Below are 23,914 nucleotides of genomic sequence, written 5' to 3'. Positions count from 1 at the left end.
TCTGAGCTGTGTGGATTTGAGCAGTGATAGCAGCAATTTCTGCGACCACAACCAGCATGTGGCCAGTGCCAAGTTTACCAACAACACGAACCTCAGCTTCCTCGTTGGTGAACTGGGGGCAGGGAACGAATCTACTTTCTCAGGACCGACACGGACTCCAAACGGAGCCATGAAAGAGCGTGCGTGCCTCTTGCTTGAGCTCTGCTGGGGTGAGTTATATGTGAGGTCTGTTATTCTAGATGCACAAGGGGACTGGGCAGAGGGTCATCCCCAGTTGGGCCAGGTCATTGTTCCCTTCCTCCAGAAGATGTGGGATGTGAGCAAAGCTTTGAAGGCACTATCAGGAGCATGTGTGGAGGAGGGAAAGTGCAGGGTGTTTGCAGAGCAGCCCTGGCACAGTTACCAGCTCAGCCAGGTGCTATATGAATCACCCAGGGAAGCTGTTGGGCAGGATCTTTGGCCCCTGGGGCCAGCTAAAGCCTATGGATTTCCTTCCCTAACATTATCTGGTCTAGAGTTGGGGGGGGGCGGGGAAGGCTGGGGTGAGCTACCATAATTATAGAGAACCCTGTTGCTGGGTCTCACGCCTGATGCTGGGGATGACCTTCTCCCAGTGACCTCCTTAGCTAGGGAGGGAGGGAGGAATGCTGAGCTGTGTGTGTATGTGTGTGTGTGTGTTTCTGTGTACATGTGACTGTGTGGCTCAAGACAGAGCCAGTAGCTTGAAGAACAGGTGGATGGAAAGGAAGTGATCCAAGCAAGTAGGAGGCTGGGGCCTTTACACGCATGGGATGGTGAGGGCTTTTATTTGCTGTGTGTTCTAACAGCCCTGTGAGGCAAGCACCTTTAGTGCAATAGGGGAAACCGAGAGAAGTAGAATAGCCTCCCTTACCCTCCCTCTGTCTGCCCCTCTCTCTTTTCTTCCCTCCCTCCATCCCTTCTTTCCTTACATAGGATCTCAGGTAGCCCAGGTTGACCAGGACTTGGCTATTCAGCTAAGGATGATTTTGAATTTGTGGTTCCTGCCTCTGCCACCATGCCCAGTGTTGTGGGAATCAAACCCAGGACTTCATGCGTGGCTCTGTAAGCAGCCTACTAACTCAGCTGCGTTACCACTCCTGCTTTTTATCCAGTACTTTATCGTTCAGCAATTTATCATTGAGCAGAGGTTTTGTGCCAAGGTCCAAGGGGGTCAGGGAAGACCGCCTCTTAGATCCTTCCTCTAACAGTGACAGTATTGTGAGCTTGGTCACACAATGGCCCTGATGAAGTTCAAATCCAAGTGTAGTTCCAAACTCTCGCATTGGTTCCAGATACAAACCTGGGTGGGACTGCGTCCGCGCTATTGCTGGAATTTTCCCCACCTCACCCTCTTTCCGTAAAGTCTGGCTCTAGCACCTGTTCCAGGTGAGTCCTCGGAGGCCCGAGCGTCGCCGGAAAGTGTCGAGCGGCTTCGGCAGGTGGGGCGGGGCCGGGGCGGGGCCCGGCTTGGGGTAGGGCCACCCAAGCGCCTGAAGTCCCACCGGATCCGGGATCAGAGACCGGCGCCCGGAGCCCCACGTCCCGCACCGCCATGGGGGCTTGTCTGGGGGCCTGCTCCCTGCTCAGCTGCGTGAGTGCCTAACCCTTCCCTGCCACGGCCCCGGGCACTTTTTATTTACCGTCTTTCGCCAAGTACTTTCTTCTTTTTGCTTCCTCCAAAGTTGTCTTTCTGGGGCTCCACCGGTGCCCTTCTTATCCTCACCTCGCAGCCGCTCCGCTTTGGCCGCGGTGCACAGCTGGTGTCGAGGGTCGGGTGACCGCGGGGGAGGGGTGGGGCGCGGCCCGGAGCCCTCGGAGCCCTCGGAGCCACCGCTCTGGGAACCCGGGGCACCGAGGCCCGAAGCAGGAGCACGGAGCCCCCACGGTTGCCGCGCGCCAGAGCGGCCCCTGGATGCGTGGCGCGTCTCTTTCTGGAGCGCGGGACTCTTTGTGTAACTGGCAGGGTCCCGGCACACTCTGCCTGCGCTTTGGTTCCTCTGGCAGAGCGTCCGTCATTCTTTCTGCCCAGGTCGCTTGGCTCCGTCTGCTCTTTTGTGTTTGTTCTGTCCGAGTCTCTAGGGTTCCGGCTCTGTCCGTCCATCAGCATCTTCTCTCTGCGCGCAGTCTGGCCCCGCTCACTCTAGGGCAGCCCCCCTCCCCCTTTGCAAGCATTGGACCTTTCCCTCCAGCGGGAGCTAGGAAGGGGTTGGGGGTTGGGTGGGAAGGAGCCCCTCTCTCCCACTCTGTTCTTGGAGAGAGGATGGTGTCGGTTGTCACTGACCACCTGGACCAAACTTTGGATTTGAGAAGACCTAGAAGAGAGGATGTGTGTGTCCACCTGGTCGCCTGTGTTGGGGACTAGGCGGGTAACCAGCTCTGTTTTGGGGCAGCAATCAGCATAGAGGAGGGGATTCAGCCATACCCGGCTGGGAGGCCCCTACTTTCCCTTTCCCAGCCCCCTTTCCTCTCTTTCCTCCCCTCATTAAATCTGAGGTTCATTCAGACAGCTCCCTCCCCTTCTGGCCCCACACAAAGAGAGGCGGAGAGGGGCTCCGGTGTCTGGCTGCTGAAGGAAGGCTCAGGACTTGCTTCCTTTGTCCCTGATTTGAGTGCGCGTTAGGAGCGGGTACCCAGGCAAGAGCTGGGCATCTACAGGTTTTCTTTGTAGCCATTTTCTGAGAGTGAGCTCAGCCTGGGGAGGCAATGGAGTGGGTCCCTGGACACAGCTCATGTCCTCTCTTGGGCTTCTATTTCCACTGAAGTGTGCGTGCGTGCGTGTGTGTGTGTGTGTGTGTGTGTGTGTGTTGCACACTAGCCTGAGCCGGTAATCAGGATAGTGCTTGCTGATGCCCATACCCCTTTCCAGGACAGGTTTGCTTCCTGGTTAGGGAGGGAGACCTTTCCACTCACATCTGGTTTGGCCTGGTTACCCCATACCCTGCAGGGGGAGGGGTCGTGAAGGCAGTCCTGCCAATCCTGGTGTCATGGTCTCCCCATCAGTGAGGTGAAGGCCACAGCAGTGACCTCCCTTGGTATACAGCAGGGGAGATGGACAGATGAGAGAGGAGGAAACTGCTGCCTGGCTCCTGTGTACAGTGAATGGGCATTGTGGGACTCAAGGTGGAGAGTTCCATCTGGAGACCGGAGCCAAGAACTGCTCTGAGTCACCCAGTCTGCAGTCTCCAGAGCTGAGGCCAGACAGGCTTCTCAGACCCTCTGTGTGTGTGTGTGTGTGTGTGTGTGTGTGGTGGTGGTAGTGGTGGTGGTGGTGGTGGTGGTAGCTCGTCCACTTCAGATTGCACAGTCCAAGGACGAGTGAGTTACAGAGAGAGCTGGAGAGATGGCTCAGTGATTAAGAGCACCGACTGCTCTTCCAGAGGTCCTGAGTTCAATTCCCAACAACCACATGGTGGCTCACAACCATCTATAATGTGATCTAATGCCCTCTTCTGGCATGCAGGCAGAGCACTGTATACATAATAAATCTAAAGCAAACAAAAAGCAGATGGATCTTTGTGAATTAGAGGCCAGCTTGATCTAGCAGTTAAGGCTACACAGAGAAACCCTGTCTCGAAAAACAACAAACAAACAAACAAGAAACCCCAAAACTCTGAAGCCAGAGAGCTGTACAGGTAGCTCAGCAGTTAAGAGCACTGACTCCTGGTCCAGAGGATCCAGACTTGATTCCCAGCACTCACATGGCAGCTCACAGCCATCTATAACTCCAGTTCCAAGGTATATGATGCCCTCTCTGGTGCCTTTGGGCTCTGCATGCATGCATGCATGCACGCACTCACGCACTATATGGATATACATACAGGCAAAACACCCATACACATTTATTTATTTATTTATTTATTTATTTATTTATTTATTTATTTATTTTTGGTTTTTTGAGACAGGCTTCTCTGTGTAACTTTGGTCGTCCTAGACTCACTTTGTAGATCAGGCTGGCCTCGAACTCACAGTAATCCACCTGCCTCTGCCTCCCGAGTGCTGGGATTAAAGGCGTGTATGCCACCACACCTGGCCCCTAAATATTTTCTTAAAAATATAAAACTCTGAAGCCAAACGTAGTGGAGTGTATCTGCAATCCCGGTATTCAGAATGTAGAGCAGACATACACCACTATGTTTGCCTTCAGAATTTTAAGCAAGCCTTGGGATACATAATGCCCTCGCTCTCAAAAAAAAAAAAAAAAAAAAAAAAGTCTGACCCTCGGTCTAGGTTTTAGGGGAGAACTGTAAGCTAGTTAGTGTCTAACACCTGTAAAGGATCTGCTCCTGCCTTTGTTTCCTCTGACATCTAGTGTGCCTGGTGCTGGACCAAGGTCCTTGGTGATGCTGTCGCACTGATTCTCCCTGAAGCCCTATATAGCATTTGTTATTCCATTTTACAGGTGACCATGCCAACAGTGCCCACCAGTCACTATGGAATTGAGCTGGCCTGTGGCATAGGCCCAGCACTGCAAGAAGGATACTTATTTATTAGTAAATAGTTACTTTCCTTGCTGCAACAGAGTATCCACCGAAGGCAACCTACGGAGTTCGGCTCACAGCTCCAGGCTACTGGCTGTTTCCGCAGGGCAGGCTTGGTGCCAGGAGCCTATGGCCGCTGGTCACAGGGCCCCGCAGTCTTGTGCTCAGGTCTCTTTCTTCAGTCCTGAATCCCAGCCCGAGGAATGTTGTCACCCATACTTGCATGGGTCTGCCCACCTAGTTAGGGGGGTAACTAATCTATAATACCCCCTTATACACACCCCTAGAGGCTTCTCTCTCAGACGGGTCTGTCGGTTTGGCAATCAACAATAACTGTGTCACTCTGTGTACGTGACCCCAGGGATGTGGTTGATGTCATTCCCATTTCAGGCTGCGGTCGTGGCTTAGCTGGGAGAGTATTTCCTAGCGTACATGAGGCCCTGGGTTCGATTCCCCAGTATGGTGTATAAACTGGGCATGATGGTGCATACCCATAACCTCAGCATTATTGACGATGAAGAAGCTGGAACAGATAGAGTCAATAATTTCCTCACAGCAAAGCAGTATTAGGTGGTGCAGCGGGGGAACGCCTCCTCAGCCTGCTTCCATGAAAAGCTGCCCCCACGGGAGTGAGGTTTTTAAAAGATTATTTATTGCTGTGTGTGAATGATTGTGCACGTATCTATACACACATGCGCATGTACGCACTTGCAGAAGCCAGAAACATGCCATGTCCTCTGTCACACTCTCCACCTACTCCTTTGGGGTGGGGGTCTTCCCCTGAACCTGGGGCTCATGTTTTCTTGGTGAGGTTGAGCAAGCTAGTCTCTTGTCTCTACCCTGCCCTGAAGCTTGGTTACGGGTGTTCATGGGACCCATGACTCATTACGTAGATTTCTTGGGACCTGAACTCTGATCCTCGTGACTGTCTAGCAAGCGCTCTTAGCCCCTGAGCCATTTCTCCAGTCCCTGGGAGAAGTCCTGATGGAAAGATCCCAAGTGTTTCTGGGTGCCTTGGGTGGATGGGATGTCCACTTCTTCCTGGCATTTGCACTGGGCAGGTGAGTCCTGCCTTAGATAAGGAGATAGGCTGGCTTCACGGAGGGTGGGAGTCACTAAGCAAGTCACACAGCCTGGATGGCCAGCAGCTTTTTTAGGGAGGGTTGTGTGTTTGAGGGGGGCTATGCAAGGCATGGTCTCAAACCTTGCCTTGGCATCTTCTCATTTGTTCACAGAGGGCTACATGTAACCCTCTCCCTGTCAGTCAGAGGAACAGTGAGACCTGCCCCTCACCTTTATAGAAGTTTGAGCAGGACTCAGAAAGGGGTGCATGGACGAATTTTTGCATCAAGCTGGCATGTGGCAGCCAAGCCATAAACACCACACAGTGGTGAATTGCTGAGGACTGCCAAATAAAGAAGGAGGAACACCGGGGGCAACAGGGTTGTCCTGATACGGAGCCTGAGCTTGTCCAAACTGGTGTCCTCCTGCCTAAGGGCCCGACTCATAGATAAAGAAGCTGAATGCAGGGAGGGAGCAGAGCTTATTTCGGGTCAGAGCTGGAAGAGTTGGCACCAAGCCAGCTTTGGAGCCTACAGGAGAGGTGTGGGAGCCTCCAGCTGCCTCTCCCTCTGTGCTTGGAGGCGAGGGTGGCTCATCCAGTGGAACCATGGTTTGTGGAGGCTGCAGGGTGCATCCCTGTGCCAGGGTTTTGGCCTTTAAACGATGATGAAATGCCATACCATATTATATAGTATATACCATATTATCTAGTATAATGCTTACCATTTGGATCTTTGATCTTTGTTATAGTCTTCAAGGACCTGTCATTCATCTCCGCAGACAGTCCCAGTACAAGCAAGTGACATTGTGAGAGTGGATGTTGTCACTTCAGACATTCAGTGATGACTGCCAATGCCATCTTGTCTCCTGATGTCAGTTCTCTCTTCTGGGTGACTCAGAGCAGCCAGTGACTCTCTCTCTCTGCACCCCCACTCCACCATCTGCCTCCCCATTCTGGGACCACAGTTCCGACACTAAGTATAAATCTGCTGTCACTCTTCTTTGGCAGTGACTCCATTGCCTTTGGGGTGAAATCCAGGACAGTGGCTACCTCCCAGTACCACTCCAGCCACCCTGGAGGTCCTGAGAGTACAGTGGTGTTTGTGGCTGCACTCCTTCCCTCCCCTCTCTCCTCTTTCTCTCCTTCCTCCTCCTCCTCCTCCTCCTTGCTTTTGTGTTTTGAGGCAGGGTCTCACGTAGCTCAGGTTGGTCTTGAACTCATTGGGTAGCTGAGGATGACCTTGAACTCGTGATCCTCCTGCTTCAGCTTCCCAAGTTCTGGCAGTACTTGTGTGGGCTACCACCTCCAGCTCCGTCTCTTTGTGTTGCTGGGTATTGAACTCATTGCCGTCATGTACTAGGCAAGTGGCCTTGCCTCTGAGCTACAGTTTAACTTCCCAGCTTTGGCAACAGGTTCAGGGAGGTGAAAATGCTTGCCCACTTTTTCTTTCTATTCCTCTCCTTTCTTTTCCTCTTCTCTTTTCTCCTTTCCCCCTGATCCCCTCAGTCCTCTCTCTTCTTTTTCCCTTCCCTCTTCTTTGGGGTCTCATGTACCCCAGGTTAGTCTCAGACTCACTATGTAGCTGAGGATAACCTTGAACCTCTGGTCCTCCTGCCTCCATCTCCTGAGTACAGGTGTGTACCACCTCACCCAGGAGGACCCGAACGAAAGCTTTGCGCAGCTTAGGCACCGGCTGAGCTACATCACAGACACCCCCACCCCCCACTGTGATAAAATACACATAAGCTCTGCCACTGTAGTCATTTCTTTTGAGCCAGGCCTCAAAATGGGATTCTGACGACCTTGGGCACCAGGGCTCAAGGGATTCTCCTGCCTCAGCCTCCCTGGGCTGCGTTTTAGCCAGTTTTAGTACAGTTCGAGGATGTCCCCTTCATACTCACATGCAGTTGTTGCCAGCACTATCTGCAGCAACTTTTCACCTCCTTAGGCAGAAACCCTTGTGTGTGCTGGCTCTGCAGTTCCTGGTCACCATGCCAGCTCACCGAAACTTCCTCTTCATAAGTTCGGCTACTCCGGGTCCCTTATACCATTCATGTCCTTTGCACTTGGATTATGTCATTCAGAATCATGTCGTGCAGGCTGTAGCATGTGTTGGCATTTATTTATTTATTTATTTATTTATTTATTTATCTTTTGTGACACATCTCACTGTGTGGCCTGGCTGGCCCTGAACTGTCTCTGCCCTCCAATTGCTGGTGTACCGCCACACCCAGTGTTTTCCTTTTTAAGAGGGATGTTATCTAATGCCCACGTATTATCACACACGCCCCTAGAGTAGAGCAGCCCTGTTGAGGAGGACCTTAACGTACAGGACAGGCACCGGCTTGTCAGCCTCCTCCGGTTATTTCCTGGCGTGTACAGCCCCCACAGCAGCACGCTTCCGGTGTTCCTGTGAGCTCACGTGGTGGCTCTCCCACCTGGTCCAGAGTCCAGCGTGTCTATGGGAGGCAGCTCTAGTGGGAACTGGTCCAGGGTAGGAGGCAGCTGTTCCAAGTGTCACAAACTGAAAGTGTCCCGGGGCCAGAGGCGGGGCCTAAGGGAACCAGGTCCCTGAGGTGGGAGGGACATCATGGTTTGCTCTAGCCTTTCAGGGACTATTTGCATGGCTGGGGCGGTTAGAAATTAAACAGCTCTCCCATCCAGGAGCCAGTGGACTGTGAAGCAGTGTGTCTGTGGGCAAAGTCTGGTCCTGGCAGCGCAGACCTGCCAGTCTCCTGGGCTGACTAACAGGTCCTGGTCATATGAACCTCTTTTGGGGCAGTGATGGGGGTGGGCAGGCTGGCTTCAAATGCATTATTTAGCTCAGGTTGGTCTTGAACTCATGATGTTCTTCCCTCAGCTCTCGGCCTCTGGAGTGTTGGAAATTACAGTTGTGCGTGGCCGTGCCCTGTCTCCTGTCACCTTCCCTCCCTCCCCCCGCCCCCGAGACAGGGTTTCTCTGTGTAGCCTTGACTATCCTGGACTCACTTTGTAGACCAGGATGGCCTTAAACTCACAGTGATCCGCCTGCCTCTGCCTCCCAAGTGCTAGGCTGTCACCTTTTTGGGTCTTAATTTTTTCCTTTTTTTTTTTTTTTTTTTTAAAGACAGGAAGCAGGCCATGGGTGGGTGGAATGCTTTTCATCCACCATGCAGCTAACCTTTCCTGTCACTTCTGTCTCCCACCCTCCGTGCTGTGATCTGTGTTGCTGTACAACTTCTGCTAAGCCCTTTAACCTTTAACCTCATCACCCACATGTGTAAGATGAGACCTCTCTCCGGCTTACCCAGAGATGGCCATAGTCAGGAACCTGGGCTTCAGGGGACAACCGGAAGCCGTGACCCGAAGTTGCTGGAAGGGTGGTGCCTGTGACTTGGACAGTGAAGAAAAATTTTGTACTGCATTTAGCACCCATGTTGCACTTGGTTTTGTGAGTGACAGGGATTTTACCCAAGGAGGTTTCAGTCTAGGAGAAGAGACAGATTGGGAAGGGAGCCACACGGAGGATGCTGTGCCCACAACGGGGCCAGAAAGTTCTCAGAGGAGCCAGAGAGTCTCAGAAGCTTCGGTCAGCTAAGCTGATCCTTCTGGGTAAGGTCGTTTCTGTAGCTAGGGCTGGGTACCCTCAGAGGCTGTCCATTGTCCTGTGGGTGAAAACCGGGGTCCCATGTGCAGCTGAATGCATGGTCCTGTCAGCCCATCAAGCAGCACAGCGCCAGCTCACTGTGCCTTCTCCTGCTTCCTTCCTCAAAAGCTGCCCTGGGCAGGAGCACTTTCCTGCTCTGGGTCTGGCATTGCCTCCTGATCCTTCAGCCCTTAGCTTCTGTCACTCCCTCAAGGAAGCCTTCTAGGACCTACCAGAATTCAGTCCAAACCAGCTCTGTCACAGAAAAGTGGGCATCTCTCAAATAGCCCAAATAGCTTATTAAGTGCCGGCAACTTTTGGCTTATGTCCACGGAAGACTGTTCCTCTTGGGTTCTTAAATACCTGGGTAAGGACTTGGGCTGTTTGTGGCTGGCCTGGGAGTGTGTGTCCTCAAGGCTTGTGCTTGGGGACCAGTTTCCCAGAGGGGTGAGTCTCTTCTTCACTGACTCAGCTATGACACAGCCTCCTTAGTCACTCAGAGGTGGATGATGGAAAGTGTTAGATCACCATCTGCTGTCCAGAATGGGTTCAGCCTCAGGCAAAACACAGTGGCTGGGAGAGGCTCAAGTCCAGATGTTTTGAATGCCCTGGTTGGTTTCTTAGGGTTTAGCACGCATCTGGTTCTATGCTGGACACTTCGTGTTCATTGAACATATAGTTTATGAGCCTCTAATAGGTTCTGGGTATTGTTTCTGGATGTGACCCAGTGAGCAAATCAGGCAAAAAACCCATCCTTGTTACAAGGAAGAAGCAGACAGACAAGTAAGATAACAAAGAATTCTAGAGTCCTATAGAGAAAAATGAACCGGGGAAGAGACGGGAGGTGGGGGGCGGCGGGGTTTCCCTAAGGAGCTGTTTAAGTTCAAGGCTGGCTGCTTCAGGCACTACAGGCATAAGCCACCACACCTGGCTGGGGTTTACAATTTAAACACCCAGGGCTGGAGAGATGGCTCATCGATTAAGAGCCCTGGCTGCTCTTCCAGAGGTGGATCTGCAGATGTGCATGCAAAGAAAACATTGATATACATAAAATAAATAAATTAATTAAAAAAGAAAAAAAAGAAACCCCAAGACCTATTTAAACACCATGCTTCATTCTCACAACTGCCTGTGAAGAATGGCTGTTGTCGTGATCCCCTGGCTCAGAGGTTGAATGAGAGTCACCCAGGGTCATTCATCAGGGGCAGCTGGCCTTCTGGTTTTCTTTTTGATTACTCCCTCTGCCTGAGCGATAGTGTGACCCCCAGTTCTCTCTTACGCTGCCCACGGACTCTGTGGTCACCGGTTTCAGTCTCGGGCTAGAAAGGTCAGTGGGGGTCACCTCCCCAGCTCAGCACAGATTTGAAGACTGAGATACAGTAGGTGGTGGGTGCTGCCTGCCCATGTGGGGGAAGGAGACTGATGGCTGCTGTCCCTACCACCCCTAGGCATCCTGCCTCTGCGGCTCTGCGCCCTGCATCCTATGCGGCTGTTGCCCCTCCACCCGCAACTCCACCGTGAGCCGCCTCCTCTTCACCAGCTTTCTCTTCTTGGGCGTACTGGTGTCCATCATCATGCTGAGCCCAGGAGTGGAGAGTCAGCTTTACAAGGTGAGTGTCGCGGAGGGAGGTTGGAAGGCGCCGGGGTTGCCCCGCCCTCCACAGACAAGGTAAGGTGACTGAAGTTCCCGAGGTTGTTGGTACAGCAGGTCGCATGGGCAGGAGGAACTGAACATCAATGAGGTGGATCGCAGTTTCTCAGGAGCCCGCTTCCTGTGGAGACGCCTCTTCCTTACGACTGCCCTCTATAGGCAGGTCCTGGGAGTGCGTCTCCCCTTGAAGGCTGAAGCCCAGGGTGGGAATCCTGACTTGACCTTAGTGCAACTCCAGCTGGGGCTTTTATACCCAAGACTTTAACATGTTGGCTTTTGTATTGGTGTGGATCCCTGAGGAGTCTGTAGAGAGGCCACAGGCCTCTTAGGGATACTACTGAAGGCAGGAAGTGAAGACCATTTTGGAAGCAGGACTTGACCTACCACAGTACTATGATGGAGGGTGGGGATGGGTGATGGGGTCTGGATGGTGGTGACAACAGAGAAATGGCCAGCTAGGTGGGAGCTAGAAGGTCTGGGCAGCCTCTCTTAGGGTTCAGCCTAACACGGGATGGGAAACAGGCTATGGAGACGAAGGCAGGCTCAGATCTGATGGGAGGCTGCAGGGTTCTGGTGGGTGGGGATTTCAAGCCGCCCTGTTGTCTCCACAGCTGCCCTGGGTGTGTGAGGACAGGACCCAGCAGCCCGTGGTCCTACAAGGCCCCCTGGACTGCGGCTCCCTGCTGGGTTTCCGGGCTGTCTACCGCATGTGCTTTGCCACGGCAGCCTTTTTCTTCTTCTTCATGCTGTTGATGGTCTGTGTCCGCAGTAGCCGGGACCCGCGAGCAGCCATCCAGAACGGGTGAGGAGCGATCACCTGCACCCTGGCAACTCCTCTGGAGGGCTTTTCTCCCGTTTGCCAGTCCCCAGAGATCTTGGACGCCCCACCCCCGCCCCTCTCAGATCCACTAGCAGAAGCCAGAGATCAGCTCCAGCTGTTCCCAAGAGCCATCCACACCTTTCTTCAGTCCCTCACCTGGGGCTGGTTCTGCTAGTTTGGCTATCCAGCCCACAGGGATAAGCATGTCTGAGTTCTTCCGTGGTTACTGGAAATCAGATGTCAGCTCTCATGCTTGCATGACAATTGCTTTACCAACTGAACTATTTCCCAGCCCTCACTCAAACTCATCTTTCTTATCTTTTCTTTCTTTCCTTTTCTTTTTCCTTTTTCTTTTTCTTTTTTTTTTTTTTTTTTTTTTTGGACAGGGTTTCTCTGTGTAGCAGCCTTGGCTGTCCTGGACTCACTATGTAGACCGGGCTGGCCTCGAATTCACAGTGATCCGCCTGCCTCTGCCTCCCGAGTGCTGGGATTAAAGGCCTGCATCACGATGCCCGGCTTTATCTTTTTCTTTTTAAAGGTTTTTACTATGTATACAGCATTTTGGCTGCATATATGGCTGCAGGCCAGAAGAGGGCACCAGATCCCATTACAGATGGTTGTGAGCCGCCACCATGTGGTTGCTGGGAATTGAACTCGGGACCTCTGAAAAAACAGCCAGTGCTCTTAACCTCTGAGCCATCCCTCCAGCCCTCAAATTCATTTTTCCAATGAGGAAAAAGCTCAGAGAGGGTAGCTAGAGGTTGGCCTGAGATCACACAGCAGTTTAGTGGCAGTCTCACTGCTCGGTTCTTCCCTCTGCCCTGAGCTCCAGGCTTTTTGTAGGAGTGGGGAAGACCCTGTGTCTATCAGATCACCAGGAAGACCCTTCACCTCTCCTTGGACCTGTTTCCTGGGGGTGGAGGTTCTGGGCAGCCTCTGCTCTGGCTCTGTATGTTCCCCCACTCCCACCCCCACTCAGCTTTCCCCCTTCATTTCTCCTGCAGGTTTTGGTTTTTTAAATTCCTGATCCTTGTGGGCATCACCGTGGGCGCCTTCTACATTCCCGATGGCTCCTTTCCAAAGAGTAGGTGGCTTCAGGGACAAGGGAGGGGCAGCAAGGAAGGAGGGTGGGAGAGTGTGGGTGGCATCATACTGACTCCAGATGACCGGTCCTCGACATCCCCTTCGCTAGATAACATCCTGGCGCTGGGTTTTGAAGCCTTAGGGTAACTCTGGGTGGGGCACTATTACTCGGTTAAACCGAGAAGAGGTGATTGCTGAATAGGTGGGTGTGTTTGAGAAAGAACACCCGAGGGAAGCCATGCAAGGAACTGTGGGACCTGCTGTCCCCACAGCTGCTCCTCTGGCCCCAACCACCTACCTCACTGCCCTCTCCCCACAGTCTGGTTCTACTTCGGCGTCGTGGGCTCCTTCCTCTTCATCCTCATCCAGCTGATCCTGTTCATTGACTTTGCCCACTCCTGGAACCAGCGGTGGCTGTGCAAGGCGGAGGAGCGTGACTCCCCAGCCTGGTACGCAGGTCGGTGCCATGCTGGCCTTCGCAGCGAGGGGCTGGGTGCCTGAGGAATCGGGGTGGGGAGCTGAGGAAGTTTGGGGATGAGGGGAGAAAGAGACTGATGGCCGGAAGCTGCCTGAGGGGCTCTGAGGGGTTGAGGTCAGTAGCTTCTGTAGGAGACTCTGCACACAGCAAGCAATGGGCCAGGCCCTTTTGGTGGTGGCTCAACCGTGCTTTAAGTGGTGTCTACTTGCAGTCCTCGCAGCAGATTGCTCTGCCAAATCTCTCGCACTTGTAAGTCTGCAAGAAAGGCCGGGCTAGCATTTATTGCCTTTCCAAAGTATGGGGACCTGAGTTTATGTTCTCAGAACCCACATAAAAAGCACAATGTGAGCCTGGTGGTGGTGACACGTTCGGGAGGCAGAGGCAGGCAGATCTCAGAATTCAAGGCCAGCTTGGTCTACAGAGCAAGTTCCAGGACAGTCAAAGCTACACAGAGAAACCTTGTCTCATTAAAAGAAAGAAAGAAAGAGAGAAAGAAAGAATAAATGAAAGAAAGAAAGAAAGGCCAGGCGCGGTGGTGCATGCCAGAAAGCCCAGCACTCTGGGAGGTAGAGGCAGGAGGAGCTCTGTGAGTTCAAGACCAGCCTAGTCTATAAAGCGAGTCCAGGACAGCCAAGGCTACACAGAGAAACCTTGTCTCAGAAAAACAAAACAAAACAACAACAACATGACAGAAAGAAAGTCCACAGAAGAGTGCTGCTAGCTGGCTGGCTCATGGGCTCATGTATATTTAGCCATCTTATATAGCTGAGGACCACGTGCTTAGGGAAATGAGCTGCCCACAGTCGGATGGGCCCTCCTACATCAATGTAAGGCAGTCTCCCACAGATATTGGCCTCCTACTGGCCAATCTGATTTGGGCAGCTCTTCATATGAGACTCCTTTCTCTTTTTGTTTTTTGGGTGGTTTTTTTTTTTCTTTTGTTTTTTGTTTTTGCTTTTGTTTTCTTTCTTTCTTTACTATGTATATAATGCTCTGCCTGCATGTACACCTGCAGGCCAGAAGAGGGCATCAGATCACATTCTAGATGGTTGTGAGCCACCATGTGATTGCTGGGAATTGAACTCAGGACCTCTGGAAGAGCAGTCAGTGCTCTTAACCGCTGAGCCGTCTCTCCCCTGAGTCTCCCCTCAGACTCCTTTCTCAAGTGACTCTAGGTTATGCCAAGTTGACAGTTAAAGCAAACTCTTGACATCGGTAATAGGTAAAAGACATTTGTCACACAAACCTAGTGACCTGGATTTTGATTCCCAGAATTTATGTAAATGTGGGAGGAGAGCACTGACTCCATGGAGTTCCGCTCTTTCACGTGTGTGCCATGGTACATGTGCCCACACAGAATAGTAATTAAAAAAAAAAAAAAAAGTAAAGAACCTAGATATGATAATCCCAGCATCAGGGAGGAAGAGAAAGGAGGGTCAAGAGTTCAAGGCCAGCCTCTACTAAATAAGTTGGAAGCCAGGCTGCGCTACATGAGACACACCCTCTCTCAAAGAACACAGAAAGGGTGCTGGCGTGGTGGTACATACTTTAATGCCAGGACTCAGGAGGTAGAGGCAGGTGGATCTCTGAGTTTGAGGCCAGCTTGGTCTACAGAGCAAGTTTCAGTCAACATAGAGAGACTCTGTCTCAAAACAACAACAACAAAAGGAAGATCAGATTAGAAAATGGAATATTCTGGGCTGGAGAGGTGGCTCAGGGGTTAAGAGCACTGCCGCTCTTCCAAAGGTCCTGAGTTCAACCATCTATAGTGAAATCTGGTGTCCTCTTCTGGCATGCAGGCATATATGCAGGCAGACTACTGTGTACATAATAAATAGATAGATAGATAGAAAGATAGATAGATAAATCTTTTTTTTTTAATGGAATCCTTTGAGTTTGAAATGGAGCCTGGGATTATTGCTGGGTTATTCATTATTAGTTCATTTTCTAGATTACAAACTTGTAGCACATTTAAGCTACAACGCAGCTGAAGTTGTCTAACCGCAACTCGAACCTTAGGTGGAGGTTAAACGGGTAATGAGGGTGAAGCCGGATCACTCATACTCTATGTCGTCCTGAGGATTTTTTTTTTTTTTTTTTAACCAAAAATCACTTTGAATTGTTTTGTTTTATGTGAATGGGTGTTTGCCAACACGTATGCACGTATGTTCACTGTCTGTGCCTGGTGTCCCTGGAGGTCAGAAAAGGGTGTCACATCACCTGAAGCTGAGTTACAGATGGTCGTGAGCCACCATGTGGGCAATGAGAACTGAACCCTGGTCCTTTGTAAGAGCTCTTTTTTATTTCTTTAACTCACAGCGATCCACCTGCCTCAGCCTCCCTGAGTGCTGGGATTTTAAAGGCGTGCGCCACCACACACGCACCTAGTGCTCTTAACTGCAGAGACGTCTCTCCAGCCCTACCCACAAATTCTTTTGAATGGCAGAGGTGCAACGACATCTTGTTTTGTCTTTATTGTACTCAGAGTGACAATCACCTCCTTAGAGCACATGACTCACTATGGATTGGGTTGGGACAGGAAGTCACAAAGGTGCCATGGGGAGCCACTGCCTACATTAGGGAACTGAGGCCTGTGGCAGGAGAGCGGCTGCACTGTAGGTCTTCCCTCCCCCACCCTCCCACCCCCCACCCCCCGCCCCGGGGTAGTCGGTGTCCCTGCCCCTGCCTCCTGGATCTGAGCCTTGGCTCCACACCGCTCTGCCCAGGCCTTTTCTTCTTCACCTTCCTGTTCTACCTGGTGTCCATCGCTGCGGTGGCGCTGATGTTCGTCTACTACACGGAGTCCGGCGCCTGCCACGAGGGCAAGGTCTTTATCAGCCTCAACCTCACCTTCTGCGTCTGTGTCTCCATCATCGCCGTCCTGCCCAAGGTCCAGGTGAGCCTGCTGGTTGGCCCAGTCCCTTTACAGGTGGGACCTCATGAAGGAAGTTGGGTCCCCGGGCAGGGGCTGACGGGCCACAGAAACTCAGGCTGGGTTTATAGGCCTCTAAGCTCCTGGTCTCGTGATTTGACTGTTGTATCTACGCGCTGGGCATCTTTGGGAAAGTGCTTTAACTGTACTGTGCCCCTCCCTCCTCAAGCATAAAATGCTCTTTGGGGTTGTTCTCAGGCGGAGGTCTCTTTAGGTACACAGGTGTCGAGTAGACTCCAGCCATAGCTGCAGGCTTAATGTTGTGCCAGTCAACAGAAATGATTCTCAGAGCTCAAAAGGAGGTTTGGGGGCGTGGCGTGTAATTTCCTGACGTCCCATCCCAGACCCTCTGAGACAATGGGTGGGGCTGGCACAATGCTCCTTTGTTCTCCAGAGAGTTTATACCCGGGCAGATCTCGGTGCTGACAGGGAGCTTAAGGTTTGGGGAATCATTAGTACCTAGGTTGGGGTCCACTCTCCCGCTCAGAGCCTTCACTGCCCACTGTGAAAGTTGAGGCCTGTGAATGGTGATGAATGTGGGGCTCACTTGGTGGGTACCCGCTGTCACCAAGCTCTGCGGTGACATGGGTATGGCTGTGCGGAGGTAGAGGAAGGAGGATAGGAATAGCCAACCTTAAGTCTCTCATTCCTCCTACTATTGTCAACCCCATTGTATTGAGAAGCAGACAGGCTTAAAGGGATGAAGAGGGCCTGGGCCATGGCTCAGTCAGTAAAGCGCTCTCTCTGTGCAAGCCTGAGAGGCTGAGTTTGATTCCCCAGGAGCCGTGTCAAAAATGTCAGGTGTGTTTATAATCCAAGAGGTGGGGAGGGAGGGGCCGCTACCCTAGGCAAGTTGGCAAGCAGCAGGGCCTACCGAGAGCCCTTGTCTCTCAAAAAACAAAGATGGTTCCTGAGGGACAACAGCTGAGGTTGTCTTCTAGCCTCTGTGTGCAGGCTTGTACACACATACACACTCACTCACACACATACACACTCACACACACACACTCACTCACACACATACACACACATATACACTCACACACACACTCACTCACACACATACACACTCACACACACGCACTCACACACACACACGCACACATACACACGCACACACATACACACGCACCACAACACACGCACACACACACCACACACACACATATACACTCACACACACACTCACTCAGTCACACACATACACACTCACACAATACACACTCACACACATACACACTCACACACACACACTCACACACACACTCACACACACATACACACACATATACACTCACACACACACTCACTCACACACATACACACTCACACACACATACACACTCACACACACACTCACACACACACACACATATACACTCACACACACACTCACTCAGTCACACACATACACACTCACAATACACACTCACACACACACACTCACACACACTCACACACACACATATACACTCACACACACACTCACTCACACACATACACACTCACACACATACACACTCACACACATATACACTCACTCACACACACTCACTCACACACATACACACTCACACACATACACTCACACACACACACATACACACTCACACACATACACACTCACACACACACATACCCTTCTACAAAAAGAAGACAGAGAGGAGACTTAGCCAAGGCTAGTAAACAGTGGAGCTGGTTTTGAACCAACTCAGGCTGGCTCCAGAGCTTCCGCATGTTCTGAGGAGTCGGGTAAAATCCAGCAATAGGAGTCATGGACAAACAAAGCAAGTTTGGTTGCAGAGCATTGTGCAGCAAAGGCTGGTAGGGCGGAGCCGCCATAGCAGGGGCTCAGGGGCTTATTTCCCCCTCTCCAGCTCTCCTCCACCCACCCACCCCCACCAGGCAGAGGGGCCAGGCATGTGTCCAGCTTCAAAGCCACTGAGGTGGGAGAGGTTTGCAGAACAGGCTGCAGTGTTGGGATTCTGGAGTGTGACACTGGGGGAGGGACAGGGGAAGCCGAGCAAACTAGAGAAGCCCACCTGAGCATTTGCAGAAGTAAGGGTGCTGGTCACTGGGGTGTCAAGAGAAAGAATTAGGGCTCTGGTTTTGGGTGGGAAGGAGTGACTGGTGGGGTGAGTGACCTGAGCTCTTCTTACCTATGAATTGTTATTACCAGGATGCCCAGCCCAACTCAGGTCTGCTGCAGGCCTCCGTCATCACATTGTATACCATGTTTGTCACCTGGTCTGCCCTATCCAACGTCCCTGGTGAGTGTGAGACAGGCTGCTGGTCCAACACTGGCCTGCTGAAGTGCTAGGGACATCATAGGGATCCGGGACACCCAGAGACTTGGTCTTGGGGGTGGAGATGGGGGTGTGGTGGCCATGAGGGTCTCACCTACTCCTGAAGTTGTCTTTCATTGTATCTGCCATGTGCTGTCTGTTGTCTGCTGTTGGCTGGGCCTTAGAGGTGTGTTTGTCTGTCTGTCTGTCTATCTGTCTGCCCTCTTGGGTCAGCTCTCTGCTTAACCCCAGAGTTCTCTGACTCTGAGATACAGTCAGCTAGAGTTTAAAGGTATCTGTGTTCCTTCCCCAGACCAAAAATGCAACCCTCATCTGCCCACTAAAAATGGAACAAGCCAGGTGGTCCTGGAGGACTACAGCACCGTGTGGTGGGATGCCCCAAGCATTGTGGGTCTTGTCATCTTCATCCTGTGCACCTTCTTCATTAGGTACCATGGGCCTGGGTTCTGGGAGGGGCACTGAGTCAGGAGAGGGAGGGAGGACTGGGGAGCCCTCTGCTGCTGTGGTAAATGCCATGACCAAAACCAACATGGCAAGGAGAGGCTTCTTTGGCTTACACATCTCGTTTCGTGTTGTTTTTCTGGTTTTTCAGGGCAGGGTTTCTCTGTGTAGCCTTGGCTGTCCTAGACTCACTTTGTAGACGAGGCTGGCCTCGAACTCACAGAGATCTGCCTGTCTCTGCCTCCCAAGTGCTGGGATTAAAGGTGTGTGCCACTGCGCCCGGCTTGGCTTACACATCTCAATCATGGTCCACCATGGAAGAACACTGCTTACTGGTTTGCTTTTGGTGGCTTGTCAGTTTGCTTTCTTATACATCTGCCCCAGTGGTGGTACTACCCACAGTAGGTTGGGCCCTCCCACATCAGTCATTAATCAAGAAAATGCCCCTTTTAGTTGCTTTTCCACATGGGGATTGAACATCAGGCTTGGCAGCAGGTCATTTGACCAGCTGAGCCATGTCCCTGGTCCTGTTAGTTATTTGCATAAAAACTTAAAAAAAAAAAAAAAAAAAAATATATATATATATATATATATATATATATATATATATATATATATATATATCATGTATTAAAACTATGGGCCAATGGAAACAGAAAGAATTAAGGTATTTATTAATATTAAATTAATATTAAAGTATTAAGGCATAAGCTGTAGAAAAATCCCAAGTAAAACTCCAAGGTATCAAATGCATTGACTCACTCATTAACCAACCAAAAGCCAAGAAAGGCCAGCACCCAGATAATAAAGTACAGGCATTTTAATCGTTATTTTTGTATATGTGAGCGTGACGTGTGTGGTAGTGCATGTACTCTGGCACATATGTGGAAGTCAGTTCTCTCTGTCCACCCTCCCATGGGTTCTGAGAATGAAACTCAGGTCTCCAGATGTGTGCAGCAAGCACCTTTATCTCGCTGAGCCACCTTGCCAGCCCAGGGGAGTTTTTGGTCTTTCTTTTCAGCGCTGGGTTCCAGCTAGGGCCTTCCATGTGCCAGGCCAGTGCTCGGCCACTGACCCTCCCCTCTGCCTTCTTTTCATAAATATAAAGGCAACTGCTAAAACTCAATACCGAACACTAATACAGCTTAAGGTTTTCAGATGCGGCTCATGCCTGTATTCCAACCTGTGGGTGGCAGAGGCAGGAGGATTGCTGTGAGTTCTAGAGCAACCTGGGCTACGTAGTGACGGAGTTCCAGGCCAGCCTGGACTACGTGAGACAGCCACACAAAACAACCAGAGGACGGTTCAGTGGATAAAGTACAAGCTGTGTAAACATGAGGAGCTGAGTTTGGGTCCCCAGCATATATCTGTAGCACGCTACTGTAGCCCCCAGCACTGCAGGGTGGACGTGTGTGTGTGTGTGTGTGTGTGTGTGTGTGTGTGTGTGTGTGTGTGTGTGAGGAGCTTGCTGGTCAGCCAATGTATCTGAAATGGCAAGTTCCAGATTCAGTGAGAGACCCTGTCTTAAAAAATAAAGTCATCGGGCGGCAGTGGCGCACGCCTTTAATCCCAGCACTTGGGAAGCAGAGGCAGGTGGATCACTGTGAGTTCGAGGCCAGCCTGGTCTACAAAGTGAGTCCAGGACAGCCAAGGCTACACAAAGAAACCCTGTCCCGAAAAAACAATAAATAAATAAATAAGCAAACAAAGTTGATGAGCAGTTGAGGAGAAAACCTAACATCATCTTCTGGCCTACACATGTGTGTACACACACACCCACACACACACACACACACACTGTTACTACAGGCAGTGACACCTCATATACACGTGCACACATAACACATACACCCTCCACCCAAATACCAACCTGTATTAACTTTCTTTCCGTTGCTTTGATAAACACTATGATCAAAAGCAATTTGGGAGGAAAGAGTTTATCTACTTACACACTTTCAAGGCAACAAATAGTCCATCATGGAAAGCCGTCAGAACAAGAACTCAAGGCAGGAACCTGGAAGTAGGAACTGGAACAGAAGCCATGGAGAACACTGCTTTCTGGCTTACCCACCTCCCCATGGCTTGCTCAGCTGGCTTTCTTTTCTTTTCTTTTCTTTTTTTTTAATTTATTTATTTATTATGTATATAGCATTCTGCCTGCAGGCCAGAAGATATGGTTGTGAGCCACTATGTGGTTGCTGGGAATTGAACTCATGACCTTTGGAAGAGCAATCAGTGCTCTTAACCTCTGATCCATCTCTCCAGCCCCTCAGCTGGATTTCTTACAGAGCTATGTAGCCCAGGACCAGGATCACCTGTCCTGGGTGGACCACCCACATGAGCCGTGTCCTTCTGGGTCTCCCACATCAACAGTTAACCAGGATAATGTCCCGAAGACTAGCCTATAAGCTGTTCTGATGGAGGCAGTTTCTCAAGTGAGCCTTCCTCTTCCTAGCAGACCCAGTTAACCTTAACCAAGTAAAACCTTGATGAATGAGGCTCCTGGTTTGGTTGGTGCTTTTCAGGACTTGGTACTCAGAACTTAGTACTCAGCACCCGTTCTGGTAATGATAAGAAATTGACTATTTAGTTTATATCCTGTACTGGGCATTCGTGAGAGACCCTGAGGGAATTTGGAGTTCACAGAGGGTGTATTTCACCCAGGGACATAAGGAATTGGAGGGCTGCAGAGATGGCTCAGCAGTTAAGAGCACTGACTGCTCTTCCAGAGGTCCTGAGTTCAATTCCCGGCAACCACATGGTGGCTCACAACCACCTATAATGTGATCTGATGCCCTCTGCTGGCCTGCAGGTGTACAAGCAGACAGAGAACACTGTATACATAATAATGAATAAATAAATCTTTTTTAAAAAGGAGTTGGAGTAGAGTTGAGGGTCTGAACAGTTTGTTGGCTGCTGGGTCTCCAAGGAGCCTGTACTCCCTAAGTCTAGTGTTGTGGCCGACTCCATGGCACACGGGGCCACAGCCTGCTGTGTCTGCCCATCTCCCATCAGTGGCCCTAACAGCCTGCCTTCCTCTCTCCCAGCCTGCGCTCCTCTGACCACCGGCAGGTGAACAGCCTGATGCAGACAGAGGAGTGTCCAGTAGAGACTGTGCAGCAGCAGCAGCAGGTGGCTGTCAGCGAGGGCCGGGCTTATGACAACGAGCAGGATGGTGTCACCTATAGCTACTCTTTCTTCCACTTCTGCCTGGTGCTGGCTTCCCTGCACGTCATGATGACGCTTACCAACTGGTACAGGTATGCTGCAGCAAGTGCGGTGGGCGGGGAGGATCCAGGCAGCCCCAGGCGTACCCTTCTGGGTGTTCCAGTCTCTGCTCAAGGCTTGGGAACCTGGGTGGGCAGATCCTGTTCTAGGTCCTAAACCGCCTTTCTCTGCCTTAGTTTCCCTGCTGTGTCTTTGTTGGCCCAGCCTCTGACAGGTTTGCAAAGACACAGGAAGGGACAGATCGGAGGAGGTGCTGGGATGAGCAGGGGGACCATATTTGCAAACCAGGGCTGGATTGTAGGGGAGTCCAGTGTGGGGGAAGCATGGAGGGGCAGGATTAGGATATGGTGGTTGCAATCATAGAATTAAGAGTCAGAGTCGATGGGTGGCGGCGGCTCAAGTCTTTAATCCCAGAATTCAGGAGGCAGAGGCAGGCGGATCTCCATGAGTTCGAGGTCAGCCTGGTCTCCAGAGGGAGTTCCAAGACAGCCAAGGCTACACAGGAAAACCCTGTCTCAAACAACAACCAAAGAGTCAGAGTCAATAGGTCTAGAGTTGGGGTGGGAACCTTTGAGAGTTGCATCTTGTCAGGACTATTGAGGAGCAATAGTCTGTCAGCATACACTGAGGCTAGGTCATCTGGTTAAAACTGAGGTTCAGGGGCAATCAAACCAGTAAAGGGACAGGGAAGGGAAGTCAGGGTAATAAGGTCAGGGGCCAAGGCTGACTTAGTGGATTAAGAACCAAAGCCAAGCCAGACGTGGTGGTGCTCGCCTTTAATCCCAGCCCTTAGGAGGCAGAGGCAGGTTGATCTTTGTGAGTTCCAGGCCAGGCCAGCCTGGTCTGCAAGTGAGTTCCAGGACAGCCAAGGCTACACAGAGAAACTCTGTCTCAAAAAAACCAAAAAAAAAAAAAAAAAAAAAAAAAAACAAGAACCAAAGTCAAGGTCAAGCAGGATTAAGGTCAGGAGTTCATCAGTCCCCAGGGATGAGGAGTCAAAGGACTAGTTGACAACATGCTAAAGATGGGGTTTCTCTGTGTAGCCCAAGCGAGCCTTGAACTTGAGATCCACCTGCCTCACTTGCTGAGAGGCAGGGATTACAGGCCTGGGCCAGTGGACCTTGGACTTGTTTGCTTTGGTTTTGATACACAGTCTCCTCTAGCCCAAGATGGTCTATTGAACTTCTTCTGTAGCCAAGGGTAATCTTGAATTCCTGATTTTCCTGACTCTGCCTCCTGAGTGCTGGGACTATAGGTGTAAAACACTATGCCTGGCTCAGGGCCGACAAAGTGAGGGGCCAGGAGGTCAGGTCAAGCCAAGGCCTAGAACTGTAGTCAAGATTGGTTCTGTGGCCCAGGGTCACAGGCCAGGTGTCTCCGGCGTGAGACATGGGGATTGGAGTCACAGGGTAAGGGCCGCCTTTGAATTTAGAGGTCTCAGCTGGCTCACCAAGTCAGGGGACAAGACTGAGGTCACAGGGGGCCAGGCTCATGAGCCCAATGCTGTGTTCCAGCCCTGGTGAGACCCAGAAGATGATCAGCACGTGGACCTCCGTTTGGGTGAAGATCTGTGCCAGCTGGGCGGGGCTGTTCCTCTACCTGTGGACCCTGGTGGCCCCCCTGATCCTGCCCAACAGAGACTTCAGCTGAGAATGCCGTGCAGCCTGCCCACCTGGTGCCTTAGGGGCTCAGCATGGGCCAGCCCATCCTTGGCCACGCCTACCCACCCTCTTCCAGGACCTGCCCTAGTCCTGGGACTCCAGGGTCTGTGGGACATTCTGCTCTGAC

At 51.4% G+C, this 23,914-nt stretch overlaps 1 protein-coding gene across 1 annotated transcript; it reads left to right on the top strand.

Moving 5' to 3' along the window:
* Positions 1–1,480: 1,480 nt before the first annotated feature.
* On the top strand, positions 1,481–23,800 carry Serinc2 (serine incorporator 2). Its single transcript, XM_051171624.1, has 10 exons — positions 1,481–1,612; positions 10,636–10,797; positions 11,450–11,640; positions 12,663–12,742; positions 13,061–13,198; positions 15,946–16,115; positions 18,331–18,421; positions 18,750–18,885; positions 21,946–22,158; positions 23,641–23,800. The coding sequence occupies exons 1-10, from the start codon at positions 1,574–1,576 to the stop codon at positions 23,774–23,776; spliced, it is 1,356 nt and encodes a 451-aa protein (XP_051027581.1). The 5' UTR covers positions 1,481–1,573; the 3' UTR covers positions 23,777–23,800.
* The last annotated feature ends 114 nt before the right edge of the window (positions 23,801–23,914 follow it).

Source organism: Acomys russatus, chromosome 29, assembly GCF_903995435.1.
Source record: "Acomys russatus chromosome 29, mAcoRus1.1, whole genome shotgun sequence".
In the NCBI taxonomy this organism is placed as follows: Eukaryota; Metazoa; Chordata; class Mammalia; order Rodentia; family Muridae; genus Acomys; species Acomys russatus.
Note: the sequence above shows the minus strand (reverse complement) of the source record. Positions and strands in the feature narration are given on the sequence as shown.